General features: G+C 37.2%; 1 protein-coding gene across 1 annotated transcript in view; it reads right to left on the bottom strand.

Annotated features, from left to right (window-relative positions):
• The window catches only part of PPFIA2 (PTPRF interacting protein alpha 2), a 535398-nt gene that overhangs the window by 414351 nt on the left and 104093 nt on the right, over positions 1 to 16954 (bottom strand). Inside the window, exon 4 of the mRNA XM_062202051.1 lies at positions 12017 to 12070. Within this exon, the coding sequence (XP_062058035.1) occupies positions 12017 to 12070 (54 nt within the window). The remainder of the gene's footprint in view (positions 1 to 12016; positions 12071 to 16954) is intronic.

Raw genomic sequence — 16954 nt, 5'->3', positions numbered from 1 at the left:
TCTTGTCCTCCAATTCTTTCTTTATCTCAGACAAAAACCTGGACCCATACATCTGACCGAGCAACCCTAACGCAGGGGAAAGGGAAGGAATTCCAAGGCAAGGAGCATCTGTTTCCTGTTCAGCCAAATTCTAACGACATCACTGGCCGAAAAGGGGCAAATTTTCAGAAAACTGGCTTAGTTTATCCTCTTGCCATAAAAGAGCATCACCTTTTAAGCCTCCCTAAAAAACAGAAGCCCTAGATCTGTACATGTTTTGTGGCTTCAGACTTATCCTAGAGACTGGCCTTCACACCCTCCTCCTTTGAGGACTTGCTGGGCATCAACCTGACTGCTTTTTTTTTTTCTTTATTAATAACCAAATTCAATAGAATTGAAACACTTTTGGAGACTAAGGGAAAAAAAAATTCTTGATTTACTTCCATCCAGAATTAAGTTTTTAATTTATGCAAATTAGCACCTTACAACCTTGTTCAACATTTACTTCTCAAAAGTCTGAACCAGGAGACAGCACGGTGGCACAGTGGATTAAAGCCCCAGCCTACAGCACTGGCATCCTATATGGTCACTGGTTCGAGTCCTGGCTGCTCCTCTTCCAATCCAGCTCTCTGCTGTCGCCTGGGAAAGTAGTAGAAAACGGTCCAAGTTCTTGGGCCCCTGCACCCGCATGGGAGACCCAGAAGAAGCTCCTGGCTCCTGGCTTCGGATCAGCTCAGCTCTGGCCATTGCCATCATTTGGGGAGTAAACCAACAGGATGGAAGACCTCTCTCTCTCTCTGGCTCTACCTCTCTCTGTAACTCTGTCTTTCAAATAAATAAAAAATAAATCTTCAGAAACAAAAAGTCTCCAAGCCAAATAAAAATAAAACCCTGAAAGCTAACTTGCAACAATTATTTCCAGATCATAAGAAACTAATTAATTATCTTTATATCATTTTTATACATTTAATTAATCATGTTAAAAAACAGTTGCTTAGCAGTTGGAGGGCAAAGATCTCTAGCACTGAATTGATATCTTATTTTTCTAACATACTTTGAAGTACACAAAACACATTAAAATGTACTTTCTCTAGAAACCTTTATTTTACTTCATATTTTTTGTATTTTAATGAGCAATTACGTGTTCAAAGCAGTATTCATCCATCTGCTTTTTCAAACATACCAATTGTAAGCATCTTTGATAACATGTAAAAATAGCTCCACTTACTTTTGTTGGATAAGAACAGTCTAATTATAAACCAGCCTCTGTTTAGTCAAGAACTCAAAAGCCTAAGAAATCTGTTCAGTTTCTGTAGTAGCACACACAAACTCTCTTTACATACACATATATATATACATATATATATATATGTTGTGTGTTTAATGTCATATATAAATATATAAAAGCATATACACAAATAGGCAAAAAATTTTAAAAAATGAAAAGAACAAAATGCAAATATTGTGGTTGAAATGATGTCACTATTTTTGAAAACCTATGGTAGATACTAAGGGAAAAATAGTTAAATAAAATTAATTTACATTTTACTTTATATAATTGTAAAACTCTATATCAATAAATACTTCAATGTGTTATTAACAAAACTGTATATCTCTGATATAATGTTGGCTCCTACTATATTTTCCTTATTTATCTTATTTCATTAACATATTAACATATTGGTCTTTCTTCAGAAACTCTACTTTAAATACCTTTTTCTAATAGATTAATTATAAATTGATAGCAAATCAAAAGGGGGACTATTTCTGAAGAGCTGTTTTATTACTCTGAGCTACTCAAATATTTTGATGAATACAGGAAAAATGTTTCCAGTAGCATTAAACATTTAAAACGTTTCCTACAGCATTAAGCAGCAGTGAAATAGTAAGTTAAAAATCTCAAAAAAGCTCCCCCCATTCAGTTGTTACCCTAAACTGAACTTTTAGCTCCTATTCAATCACTTATATCTCTTCGCTCACTTTTACATTTAACACAATTTTATGAACAAAAAAGGCAAAGTCTCTAACCATATGAAGTTTATATTTTAGTAAGAGAAAACAAATAATAAACACAAATTGGCAAGTAAAAGAATGTTGAATATACAAGAAAGAGCTCTCTGTTAAAGCGACATTTCAACAAGGACCTAAAGAAAGTGACTTAGTTAACCATGAGGGTCTCTGAGGAAAGAGCATCACAAGAAGGCAGAGGGGCCGGTGCCGTGGCTTAACAGGCTAATCCTCTGCCTTGCGGCGCCAGCACACCGGGTTCTAGTCCCAGTTGGTGTGCCGGATTCTATCCCGGTTGCCCCTCTTCCAGGCCAGCTCTCTGCTATGGCCCGGGAAGGCAGTGGAGGATGGCCCAAGTGCTTGAGCCCTGCACCCACATGGGAGACCAGGAGAAGCACCTGGCTCCTGGCTTTGGATCAGCAAGATGCGCCGGCCACAGCGGCCATTGGAGGGTGAACCAATGGCAAAAAGGAAGACCTTTCTCTCTCTCTCTCTCTCACTATCCACTCAGCCTGTCCAAAAAAAAAAAAAAAAAAGAAAAGAAAAGAAAAGAAGGCAGAGGACTACATGGAGTGTCCCTTTGCCCATTGCTGGTAAACTTTCCTAGGCAAAGTATAGTGAAATGACTGGAACTGTCACAGTGAAATGAGCTACGGAAAGAGGCAGGGATGACTTTCTGGAATCAATGTAAGAGAAGTCAAGGACGTTCTTAGACACCTTCCATGGGATTGAGGTGTTTTATTTTGATGGGAAGCCACAAAATATTCTAATATAAATGCAACATGTTTTCATATTTTAAGAAACCTATCCTGGTTGTTTCACTGAGAGTGAACAGGAGAAAAGAGTTGATGCCTTTGACAAATCTGGCAGTTTTAAAGGAATGGAGAGAAGTGGTTGTGTTCTACAAAAATTGTGAGGATTGAGCCAATAGGTTTTGGCTTTGGGAAACAATAGAATGAAATAGTCATTAACTGTTACGGCAGAAATTTCAGAAGCTCAGTTTGTAATGTGTGCTTCAAATTCCTCTTGGATAGACTAAAGTCAAACATTTAGTTTTATAAACAAGATGAAAGTTCAGGGATGTGATATAGTCTAGAAATGTAAATTACTCAGTTATCATTGCCTAAATGGAGCTTAAATTGTGGAAAATAATTGGGATTATCAAGGTATGACGTGTAGTTATAAAGTTTGCAGAGCTCGCATAAATTATACATCCACTACCCTGGCATCTAACTTCCTCTGATGTCATCAATCCCATGGAGTTTCACTCCCATTGTACTTCATTTCCTATGTCCATGATGACACGTGGCTCCAATTAGCCCCAGGGATTATTTTCATTTTGAATTGCTAAATCAAGCACCCAAATACTGACACTCTATCCTCTAATATCCCTTTAATTCACTCTTAACCTCTAGACTATCATCCCCTCCCACTTTCTTCATGACCAAACTCTTCGAAATAGTTTTTGTTAATTACCGATCCTGTCCCGGTTGCCCCTCTTCCAGGCCAGCTCTCTGCTGTGGCTAGGGAGTGCAGTGGAGGATGGCCCAAGTGCTTGGGTCCTGCACCCCATGGGAGACCAGGAGAAGCACCTGGCTCCTGCCATCGGAACAGCGCGGTGCGCCGGCCGCAGCGCGCTACCGCGGCGGCCATTGGAGGGTGAACCAACGGCAAAAAGGAAGACCTTTCTCTCTGTCTCTCTCTCTCACTGTCCACTCTGCCTGTCAAAAAATAAAAATAAAAAAAAATAAAAAATAAATTTAATTCTTTGTTTTCCACTTAATCTTTCTGGATTCTAGAAACCTGATAGTACCCAAATTACTCCACTCAAGTAATTTCCACCTAGATCACCATTTGTCTTGTTGCTAAATACAATGGCTATTTTGTCTTTCTTGTTATGAAATTACTAATAATTCTTGCATGTTCACTTCACTTTGGCATCTATGATTCCATACCCCCTTGATATTTCTGTGTACTCATCTTTACTCTTTGAGTTACATTCTTCATCTGATGTTTCTCTTCCCTTTGACCTTTTCTAAATCTTTTTATTTTTCCCTCAGGGGCATATTTTGAGCTTCCTTTCTTCTACCTCTGTGTACAGTTTTGAGGAAACTATTTAATTGACTCCAATATCTTGCTAGTTTCTCTATGTGTTCAAATAAATGGCTTTAAATGAGATCTAGCTTTTACATGCCACAATCACTCTTCTTTTCCCAACTTGTCAGCTCCACTTAATGTTTCCAAAACTGAATTCCTTATTTCTCCCTTAAAAAAGGTGAAAAAATCTCATAAATTTCACTAATTTTGCTAAACCAGAAAGTTCAAATATTAACGTGACATTCTCAATAAATCTTACTCTCCTTCTTCCAACCACCCACCCATTCTTCAGTATTCATGTCCTTAATATCTCATGAATCAATCCATTACTCTCCATTTTCATTGTCACCCTATAAATTCAGATTTATCATTTAGTGATTAATTTTTAAATTTTGAGTTTCTTCTGAGATACTGCCATGCCATCAATTTGTTTGAAAATATACTAGAATAACCCTGGAGGCACAGGCAGTCAAAGCCAAAATTAACTATTGGGATTACATCAAATTGAAAAGTTTCTGTACTTCAGAAGAAAGTCAGGAAAGTGAAGAGGCATCCAACAGAATGGGAAAAAAAAATTGCAAACTATGCAACCGATAAAGGATTAATAATCAGAATCTACAAAGAGATCAAGAAACACCACAACAACAAAACAAACAACCCACTGAAAAGATGGGCCAAGAACCTCAATAGACATTTTTCAAAAGAAGAAATTCAAATGGCCAACAGGCACATGAAAAAATGTTCAGGATCACTAGCAATCAGGGAAATGCAAATCAAAACCACAATGAGGTTTCACCTCACCCCGGTTAGATGGCTTACATTCAGAAATCTACCAACAACAGATGCTGGCGAGGATGTGGGGAAAAAGGGACACTAACCCACTGTTGGTGGGAATGTGAACTGGTACAGCCACTATGGAAGTCAGTTTGGAGATTTCTCAGAAACCTGAATATAACACTGCCATACAACCCAGCCATCCCACTCCTTGGAATTTACCCAAAGGAAATTAATTTGGCAAACAAAAGCGCTGTCTGCACCTCAATGTTTATTGCAGTTCAACTCAGAATAGCTAAGACATGAATCAACCTATATGACCATCAACAGTAGACTGGATAAAGAAACTATGGGGGCCAGCACCATGGCTCACTTGGCTAATCCTCTGCCTGTGGCGCCAGCACCCCGGGTTCTAGTCTCGGTTGGGGTGCCAGGTACTAGTCCCGGTAGCTCTTCTTCCAGTCCAGCTCTCTGTTGTAGCCCCAGAGGGCAGAGGAGGATGGCCCAAGTGCTTGGGCCCCAGTACCCACATGAGAGACCGGGAGGAAGTACTTGGCCCCTGGCTTCAGATTGGTGCAGCGCTGGCCGTAGCAGCCATTAGAGGAGTGAACCAACGGAAGGAAGACCTTTCTCTCTGTCTCTCTCTCACTCTCTATAACTGTCTCTCTCTCTCACTGTCTAACTCTGCCTGGCAAAAAAAAAATTTTTTTTTTTGCCAGGCAGAGTGGACAGTAGAGAGAGAGAGACAGAGAGAAAGGCCTTCCTTTTTGCCGTTGGTTCACCCTCCAATGGCTGCCGCGGTAGCGCGCTGTGGCCGGCGCACCGCACTGATCCGATGGCAGGAGCCAGGTGCTTCTCCTGGTCTCCCATGGGGTGCAGGGCCCAAGCACTTGGGCCATCCTCCACTGCACTCCCTGGCCACAGCAGAGAGCTGGCCTGGAAGACGGGCATCCGGGACAGAATCCGGTGCCCCAACCGGGACTAGAACCTGGTGTGCCGGTGCCGCAAGGTGGAGGATTAGCCTATTGAGGCGCGGCGCCGGCCCTGGCAAAAAATTTTAAAAAAATATGGGATATGTATTCTACAGAATACAGCAGTATAAAAAATGAAATCCAGTCATTTGCCACAAAATGGAGGACTCTGGAAAACATCATGCTGAGTGAATTAAGCCAGTCCCAAAGGGACAAATACCATATGTTCTCCCTGATTGGTGACTAACCGAGCACCTAAAAGGAAACCTGTTGAAGTGAAATGGACACTATCAGAAACAGTGACTTGATCAGCCCTTGTCCTGACTGTCGAGGAACAACTTACTACTTTATTCCTTTTAGTATGTTTTGTTCTACTTAATACCATTGGTTGAACTTTTTAATTAACATAAATTATTCCTAGGTGTTTAAAATTAACTGAAAAGTGATCCCTGTTAAATATAAGAGTGGGAATAAGAGAGGGAGGAGATGTACAGTTTGGCACATGCACAATCCGTCCTGCCCCAGTCAGTAGAGTTAGAAACGTGCCAGAGGATTCCAATTCAATCCCATCAAGGTGGCATGTACCAATGCCATCTCACTGGTCAAAGTGATCAGTTTCAGCTCATAAATGATCATAATGATAGGATTAAGTGTCGAAGGGATCACATAAATAAGACTAGTGTCTGCTAATACTAACTGATAGAATTAAAAAAGAGAGAACAATCCAACATGGGAAGTGGGATACACAGCAGACTCATAGAATGGCAGATGTCCTAAATAGTACTCTGGTCTCAGAATCAGCCCTTAAGGTATTTGGATTCTGCTAAAAAGGCCATGAGAGTATTTCATGCATGGAAAGCCAAGACGCTCTGGAAAAAAAAAAAAAAAAACCTAAATGAAAGATTAAGGGATATGTATTCCATAATGAGTGAGATCCCAGCTTAAAGAACAGGCCATCAAAGAAGGAGGTACCTTTCTCTAAAGGGAGGAGAGAACTTCCACTTTGACTATGGCCTTGTCTAAGTAAGATCAGAATTGGCGAACTCAAGAGGCTTCCATAGCCTTGGCAACTCATAACAAGAGCCTCAGGTGATTACTGACACCATAAATAAGAGTTTCAATTGTTAAATCAACAACAGGACTCACTGTGCACTTACTCCCCATGTAGGATCTCTGTCCTTAATGTGTTGTACTATGTGAATTAACAGTATAACTAGTATTCAAACAGTACTTTATATTTTGTGGGTGCAAACTGTTGAAATCTTTACTTAGTATATACTAAATTGATCTTCTGTATGTGAAGATAATTGAAAATAAATCTTGATGTGAATGGGATGGGAGAGGGAGCGGGAGATGGGATGGTTGCGGGTAGGAGGGAGGTTATGGGGGGAAAAGCCGCTATAATCCAAAAGTTGTTAAAAAACATACTAGAATAGTCCTAAATCACCTATATTATTTTTGTCATCATCCTTTGAATATCTTTTCACTGGTCTCCAGTTCACACTCCAATTAGAGCCAAAAAAAAAAATTCTGAAGGGAAAATTTCATTAAGTTATTCTCCTGCTTAAAGACTTCATTTGTTTTTTATGGTATTTAATATGGAGAACTTGAAATTTCTTGTGTTCTTGTTCTATATTCACTTTCTAGACTTCTATCTCATTGCTATCTCCATATATATAAGCATGATGCAATTTTTTTCATTCTTGACCTACAGAAATGCTTAAAATACCATATTCCACCTCCTTCACTTGGAAAATATTGCCTCATCCTCCAATTACATTAGGATTTTATTTCCTTGTTTGCCTTCCTATATTCTTCAGATATCTTCTAATCCAACCAGTTACCATATATGATCTTTTTATGTGATTTCATGTCACCTTGTGATTACATGATATTTTAATTGGTTTTTACTAAACTATCTACCCACTATATTGTAAGAGTTTGAAATGAGGAATTGTGTATTGTTTACCACTGTGTCTCCAAAACCTAAACATATATCTAGCACATAGTGTACCTTCAAATACACATTGAATTTGGAATAAACAAATAGGAGAATGAAAGGAAAAGTATAGAGAAAAGTATGGTTCACATTCAAAGAAATGAAATTAGATCATAAATTAGGTTCACACTCTTATTCTCTTTTAAAAAATTTACTTGTTTATTGGAAATGTAAGGACAGAGAAAGAGAGAGAGAGAGAGAGAAAGAGAGAGAGAGACTAAGATTAGAGAGACCCTATATGCTGTTTCATTCCCCAATTGCCTGCATCAGCCAAGGCTAGGAGAGAAGTGCAGCATGAGCTGCAGGTTACAGGATCCCAGTCACCTGAATCATCATTGTTGGCTCCAAGGCTCCGCATTACCAGGAAGCTGGAGTCAGACACTGGAGCCAGACAGTGGAGCTGGGTATTGAACCCAGATATTCTGATGTGGGATATGGGTATCTTAACTGGTAGCTTAAAAACTTGCTTCTGTATTCCTTTAACTTTGGATAAAGTACAATACCATTATTTTTTTGAGTAGCCAAATTACCATTAGTTTGTGGAATATTTATATTTTAACACCATCTACAATTGTTAAAATATCTAACTTGGTCGCAACAACATCCACAGGAAATTGCATTTTAAAAATTATGTAGTATGTTTACCTAAACTACTAAGAATCATCAAGAAGACTATTAAAGTAAGAACTGAAAGTACAAAAGTAATGAATGTGCAATTCTGGTTCCTCAGTGGGAAATAATAATAGAAATGAAGAATGATCAGGACAGTGTGCATTTCTAGTCCAAGGGTATGAATTAGATGGGTATTTCTTATTCATAACACTTTAGAAATAATGACAACCATGAGCATTTTGGGAAAATAAAGCTTGGAACACTTTAAAGCACTGAGTTTTATAGGGGGAAAATTTATAGATCTTATTACTACGCAGTAACAAATAGAAAAGCAGGGGAGGGACTGAACAACCCCAGTGGCATTCTTGCAGTCATTTCTGGGTGAGGCAATGAGGTAGATTTAATTTAAACTCTAATAATAGCACTCTGAAATAGAAAAAAAAGTTCTACATTTGACCAATGTATGCTACAATTACACAAGTTGAGGAATTACACAAGTTGAGGAGTTTCTAAGATAACTGTGTGGCTTAGAAAAATCTGCAAGTTCTATTTACTGTAGCAATACATTTCTACTTTATGAATTTAAAAACATGCCTCTTGAAATCCTTATCAGAAGAAAGTCATCATAATATTTCTTGAATGGACCCTGAAACATCATGAGTGATGGGCTGGGTTTGGCCTAGTCCTTAACATATCACTTGAGACATGTGCACCCCACATTGGAGTGCCTGCGTTCATGTTTCTGCTCCACTCCCAAAACCAGTTTTAAGCTAATGCATACCCTAGGAGGAAGCAGATGATGTCTCAAGTACTTGAGGCCCTGCCACCCACATGGGAAACCTGGACTGAATTCCTGGCTCCTGGCTTTAGTCTGCCCCAGACCCAGCTGGCTGTTGGGGGCATTTGGGTACAGAACCAGAGGATGGCAAATATCTTTCTCTGTGTCTCAAATTAAAAAAAAATCTTGAATGAGCAGTTCTCTTTCAGTATTAGCACTGAAACTGGACTAGTTTTATATTAGTTCTAGCTGAGGTTTATTGTTAAAAACATCAATGTAAAATATTTCTTGCCAGTTATGCACATTTATAATGATAGTGCAGATGTGACACAACTTTTCACACATGTTGTACTATTTGAAATAACATAAATTCACATTTTTAGTACTCCAAAAATAATTTTTTGTGTATAACTAGAAAACATTTGCAATTTTAAAATACACTACTTCCATCTCTAGATATCTCTGAGATTTCTATTCCACTAGTGAGGAAACCACTCCACAGCTAAGCATTCTTGTGAAAGATTATTCATTCAGAACTTTTATATTATGTTCAATTAATAAAAAAGTTATGGGACCTAGACTTCCTTACCAAAGCAAGATTCCTGATAGAATGGGTTATATACAATATTGGAAATATTTCTTCAAAAGATATTTTTAGAAATAGATAACAGATAACGGTATTTTGACAACTAGTACAACGACTCTTTATAAGTAAAAGAAAAGTAATAAAAAAATCCAATGGCTTATGTATAATTTAATAGATTATATATAATTTAATCTGGTTTAGATTTTTAACTTGGAGGCAAATGCAATAGCTTCATTGAATGCTTTATTCTTAAATAACTGAAGTAATCCAAGATATCACTGTCATTTCATCTTTACACTTGGATTGATTTATGCAAGTTTCAGAGAGCGCTGAAGAAAATGTCTTCATTTCATATTCTCCAAATAATTCCTTAACAATGGGAGACACTACATTAATGTCTACTGACAATTCACCAGATTGCTTAAACTAAACCTCTGAAGTGCTTAAATTGTATGTACTTTACTTTGAAATTTCTTTGTGATCCTTTTTATTCTAACAAATGTTTTAAGATAAACACAACCACTGAATTTCAAAATATGTAAGCAGAAGTATAAAATATCTACAACCATGGTAGAGCATGGTGAAGAAAGAATACACATCTTCACAATATCCTTAATGTGTCTAAAGGAAAAAAAAATAAACACACACATATACTCACATTCCTGTGTGTGTATGTTCAAGAGATCATGCATCAACATACATACCTAATGTTTTTTCATTTTTACTATTGCGAAATTTCCTTTCAAAACACCATCTTTCCTTTCTGTGTTCTCCCCACCCCCTGCTGCAAAGCTTTTCTTTCATCATCTGGACCACATGCTCAATTTTCCATGTTTTGAAACATGCTTTCTTAAAGCATAAGATAAACTAATTCATTGTAACACATAAATAATGCATAAGATTTTTCTCACTACTTGCAGAAGAAAGGTGTTTAGATTTTTATTGAACTGGGGACACATGCTTTTAAAACCAACTAATCTTTAATTGCAGAATTCTTTCATAAATCAATGTACAGTTGGGAGAAGTATTTCTAAAAAAAATGGATTTACTCTTCTGTTGTATGTTGAATGTTTTGTGCAAGCACTCTGCAAGGCATAAGGGTGAAATCACATCACATATACAGTCACCTACAACACTTAAGTATATGCCTGGCTATAAATCCTGTCAATATACTTTCTGGATTGACTCCATTTTTCATCTTGCCTTATATTGCAATGTTTTAGGAAGTAAATATAAGCAGTTATCTAAATCTAATATATTTCCCCTTAAAATGCAGATGATAAAAATAAAAGGAAGTGAAAGAAATACAATATATTGTTTACCCATACCTCAGGAGAAATATGAAGATTAGAAAATATTATGAGACATGAAAGTGAGAGAGGAGAGAAAGAGCTGCAATTAAAAATTACATATTCAGCATCTCATTGGTATTTAATGGAATTATGTTGCTCACTTAGATGAATGTATAAAATATAGCTAAAAATTGGTCATACTGGGTTCTGTGTGTTCCTCATTAAAACTTATCATGTTAAGTAAAAAGCAAACTGTCATGAAATGCATGCATTGAGTATTCATTAAAAATAAATTGAATCCATCTTATCAATTTAGATATATATCTTGAATTCTCAAGCCTATATACCTCAAGATATATATCTTGAATTCTCAAATGTTTTCTGAAATCAGACAATATTGAAAGGGCTAAGATGTTTCAACATTGAACCATCAAACTCTTGTTATTACTTAATTATAATAATCCTAACATATTTAGAACATTTTATCTGAATTTCTAGAATCTTACCTGATTAGATAGGAAATAAACAATAATATTGAGAATAATAACATTTATAACATGGACTTAATTTTTCTCAGTAACTGGAAAATATATCATAACCGAAATCCTACATTCATTTAGAATGGCAAACTTTCATGTTGGTATAGAACATTAGCAGAATATAATTATTAACCCTCTTTATTCTAAGGAGGATTTTGTTCCAATTTTATTGTCAATAAATGCATGTGAATTTTATAAACTACTAAAAATAGTGAGACACCAGATCATACCTCAAAGCAAGTTTACACTTTTGTATTAGTGAATATGAATCATATTTCCAAAAAGTACCTATACATGACCAATTAGTATTGAAGCAATTGTCTGATGATCAATTCAGAATTCAATTAATCAACAGTTAACTTTAATGAAGAATCTAACTTACCGGTGGATCAGCCCCTTTAGAACCAGTCAGCCCTCCTGTTAGGGATTCGATATCCTGAAAAGGGGAAAGTGTTGATTGTAAAATGCCACTCAACAGCATGGAGCATTCCCCAATCCCACCGTGTGATATTTTCTTCAGCTGCAATGTCAGGGTTCGTCAGCTATCTTCATTTATTTGATTTCTCTATAAACTTTCATACTATAGTACAATACAAATAGTCTGTATCTAAAGAGCCAGGTATTTTCTCCAACTCTGTAAAGAGTATAAAAGGGAAATATATATATATATATTTTTTATTTTTTTTTCTTTTTTTTTTATTTTTGACAGGCAGAGTGGACAGTGAGAGAGAGAGAGAGACAGAGAGAAAGGTCTTCCTTTGCCGTTGGTTCACCCTCTAATGGCCGCCAATACCCTTGAAATATGCAAGAAAATGAGTCTGGATGGGAAAGCAGATGTTTCATCTTTAATGAGCTGAAGTGAGGGCAGAAAAGAAAGAAGGAGATTTAATAAAATAGCAATTTACGATATTATCTTCCTCCTAAAAAGATTTATTTATTTATTTATTTGAAAGAGTTAGAGAGAGAGAGAGAAAGGGAAGGAGGGAGGGAGCTCTTCCATCCACTAGTTCACTCCTCAAATGGCCACGACAGCTGGAGCTGGGCCGGTCCAAAGCCAGGAGCCAGAAGCTGCTTCCAAGTCTCCTATGGGGGTACAAGGGCCCACGACTTGGGCCATCCTCTTCTGCTTTCCTAGACACATCAGTAGGGAGCTGGATCAGAAATGAAACAGCTGGGACTTGAATCGGTGTCCATGTGCAATTGGCAGCACGGCAGACGACACTTTACCAGCTATACAACAGGGCTGGCCCCCAAGATAGTATTTTCAAGAATAATTTTTATGCTAAAAAGTGTTTTTATTGAGTCCAATCTATTACTATACACACACACACACGATGAATATATAAAAACACATGGATAGATTAAATTTTTTATAAAGACATTTCTAATCTTGAATCAGTAAATATAGAAGATCATGAGTAATGATTATAGTTGTTAGTTATGATAAATGTAGAAATGTAAAGTTTTGATAAACTGTAGAGGTAATGAGCTTTTAGTAGGGATAACTATAAATCATCCTCATCAGTTGTAGAGTTTAGGTTCCAGAGTTACCAAGCATTTTTTTAAGGAGAAGGCAAATTTTTAGATTTTAAAGAATAATCTCCTATGTTTTTAAAGTTGCTTCATATCTCTCCCAAATGAAAACAAAACTGCTCAAAGGTTGCTGAATGCAGTTTCAAGATATAGTGAAACATTGTGCTTTTTCTAAAATGGCTCTTTCTTGTTATTCCAATTTCCTCTTATCTATTTGCATCAAATTGAAGGGGTAGGGATGAGAAACCTGAGGAAATATAATTGTGGTGAGAATGAAAAAAGAAAAAAGAAAGATAACTGCCTCAAGATTCAAATAAATGAAATTTTAAATGCCTGTTTTTAATGAAGCAGCCAATATCTTGATTATCAATAAGAAAACTTATGCTAGAATTCACTTGGAACTTAACCATTTTAACTTAATCATTATAACTTAATAATTTTCCCTTAGTATTTAAAAATGAAGACTCTTACTAATACAGTGTGGAACTGAGATGAGTTTGTGATGGAAACATTCAAGTCAATGGAAGAAGAAGGGATGTTGTTATAAATATTTCCATCTGAAGATGGAACAAGGATGAGCACTTAGGGAATAATGAATTTCTTTATGCGTATCCTATTGTGGTAAAGCAACCACAAAGAATACTTGTTAATGAAATTATTAAATTGTCTTCTCTGTAATAGATACATTATTTATACATACAGTATTTTTCTCTCCTCCATCCTTTTAGGGAATTTTTCCTTCTCCTCTATTCTAGTTCCAAAAAAGGCTAACACAAATTGCTTCAAATGTTGTAGAAACCTGCCAGAGAATTAAGGCAATGTAAAATCTGGAAATATAATGGTAGAGACCGAGTCGACTGTGTCATTTAGGGAATAACTGAACTAACGTAGTGTCAGTGTAAGACTGGTTTAAGATCTGTTTCTGGTTTTCAAAAGCCAAGATGCCCAGATGAGTATGTCGTCACTGTTAGCCTGCTTCTGAAAGACGCTCCCTGATCATCTGGCAGAAGCTACATCCAGCATCATGAGCACCATGAAAAGTCAGATCACTTAAATGACTTGATCTTACATGTGCTTTAATTTTCCAATCAAATCACCTAAGTTAATTATGTTCCTGTATAGTGAAAGTAAAACAGGAAGCATATTTCAAAAGTACTTCAGAAAGTTCATGGAAAATGGAATTATGAGATGTCTATTTTGAGGCAAAATTTTTTGAAATTCATGTATAGTGAATGCACTATATTGAATATACTCATATATATGGATTTCAAATTTTGGGGGCATTAAATTAAACTTAATCTTCTGATTTCATCTTCCATGTACTGTTTGAAGACCTCTGTATTGATAAATTGGGAAAACAAAATTAATGTCACTATTAAATTCAATGATAAAAATTTTTAAAAATATATTTAGAATTGCATAACATAAACTAACATTCAGTATTAAAATGTCTAAAACATCATATTAACAGAAAATAAAACACACAGTCCATTGCACTGTTTGATAGTACCCAGTTATGACAGTTACTAAAACAAAGTTTTCTTCACAAGAAGGTTTATTTACAAGTACATTTTGAGTTAATACATGCTTTTCTTTGTAGACATAGAAATGTAAATTATATAAACAATATATTTTCTAATGAAGCTATGAGAGAGAATATACAAATTTTTTGTTTTAAAGTATTTTAGCAATTTATATGGTGCTTTATCTCATATTTTAAAAATTATATCATCAAGACTTCTTGCTACCGTAGGTTAGTTGATTCAATTTTAAGATTTTTACAATTTTAAGCTTTTCATTAAGGTCATCACCAGAGAAAAATAAGGCAAAAGAAGAATTCAGAAAATGATTGAGAAGGGAGATTCCAAGATGGTACATTAGGGAACAACATACTGTGCTAGGCTAGTGATAAATAGTGGGGGGAAAAAAAAGAAAAAGAAAAAAGAACAGGTGTAGGAAGTGCACTCTCAGGTGAGAATTAGAGAGAAGAATGGCACTGGAAATCTTCCTAAAGGAAGAGGAGTGCCGTGGACCTGTGCGGAAGGTGCAGACGCACAGCATGAACATGGACACAAGACACAACTGCAGCAGCCAAGAGCAATCAGATGGCAGCTTGAAGATGGAGGTGAGACCTGACAGCAGCAATCCATGGTGATAGAGTCAGAGGCAGAGAGTGGTGTGACTCAGAACTGGAGCTGTAGGGGCTTGTGGTTACTAGTGGGTATCCACAGCCCCAGTGGAAGTAAAAGGGGCACATTTATATCATACCTTTCTCCTCATAACATCTCCTGCTGCCCAGCTGAGAAAGGGTTTGGGTGGCAGCTGTGGAATCCTTTGTGCTAGTGCACAGCAACTGGCTGGGACAGGACTCCTTCGTCTGGGCAGTACTGGTGGCAGTGGTAGGGAGAGGTCAACATTTGGCCAGTGCCTCTTGTGTACATAAGAGTGTGATCCAGAGATTCTAGCAGAGGGAAAAATCCAGAGTCCCCACTGACTTTGAGCCTAGCTGGGTGGACTGACAGGTGCTTGGGCAGCCATGTAGGACTGTGAGGCACTCCAGGCCTCCCAACATATCACAGACTCCAGGGATCAAGACACCTAGGTGGAGCTGACTTGGGGAACATCTGTCTCTCTGTTGACTGGACAGGTTGGCAATGCAGAGAGAAATGTCTACACCCAATGGCTGTGGGAAACTTGTATGCTGAGACTGCAGAGACTCCGTGGCTACAGAAGAAGGTGCAGGGTGTAGCTGGGTCTCTGGGCAATCACTGGGTGTTGTGCTACATGCTTGGAGCTCCTTGGTTGCCTGGGGTGGGTCACTGCAGCAAGAACTGTGCTCACAGTGAGGACTTTGCAGATCATTTATGGTTCATATGGTGGCACAGATGAGTGTTGAACACACTGGGGTTAACATTAGGGCATTGCTCAGCTTGGAGGAGAGGAGGTAATGGAGTGATCTCATCAAGAGGTGAGAATTCCTATCCTTCTGCTAACAAAAGATTTATAATATACACTGGTTTCTCTTCGATTGTATAAATCTTTCACCTTTTACAAGAGGAGATATACCATGTCCAACTTGGTTGTTACCGTGGATACGCACCCCACCCTGGAGCACTGACCAGAGCTCCCTCTCATACCCAGAACATACCTCTTGGTACTCACTGAAAGTAGACATTCCACTAAGACACAGAGGCATAGCTCAAAGACAACAACCATTAGAGGAAAAAAACAACAATTAACTCCACAAATGCCTAAAGTAAATAAATAAATTCAAGAAATAGGAATTAGGGAGACACCATTGACCTCCTCACCAAAGGAACACAACAACATCTCAATATTGTGAAAATGAAGAGATTGATGAAATCCCACCAGTCAAGGCAATTTATGACAAACCCATGGCCAGCATCTTATTGAATAGGAAAGACTTGGAAGCATTCCCACTAAGATTCAGAACCAGACAAGGATGCCCATTCTCGCCGCTGCTATTTAATATAGTCCTGGAAGTTTTAGCCAGAGCATTTGGGCAAGAAAAAGAAATCAAAGGGATATAAATAGGAAAGGAAGAAGTCAAACTATCCCTATTTGCAGATGACATGATTCTATATATAGGGGATCCAAAAGACTCAACTGAGACTATTGGAACTCATAAAAGAGTTTAGTAAAGTTGCAGCGTAGAAAATCAATACAGAAAATTCAATAGCCTTTGTATAAATAGACAATGCCATGGCTGAGAAAGAACTTCTAAGATCAATCCCATTCATAATAGCTACAAAAAGAATTAAATACT

Source organism: Lepus europaeus, chromosome 10 (assembly GCF_033115175.1).
Source record: "Lepus europaeus isolate LE1 chromosome 10, mLepTim1.pri, whole genome shotgun sequence".
Classification (NCBI taxonomy): Eukaryota; Metazoa; Chordata; class Mammalia; order Lagomorpha; family Leporidae; genus Lepus; species Lepus europaeus.
Note: the sequence above shows the minus strand (reverse complement) of the source record. Positions and strands in the feature narration are given on the sequence as shown.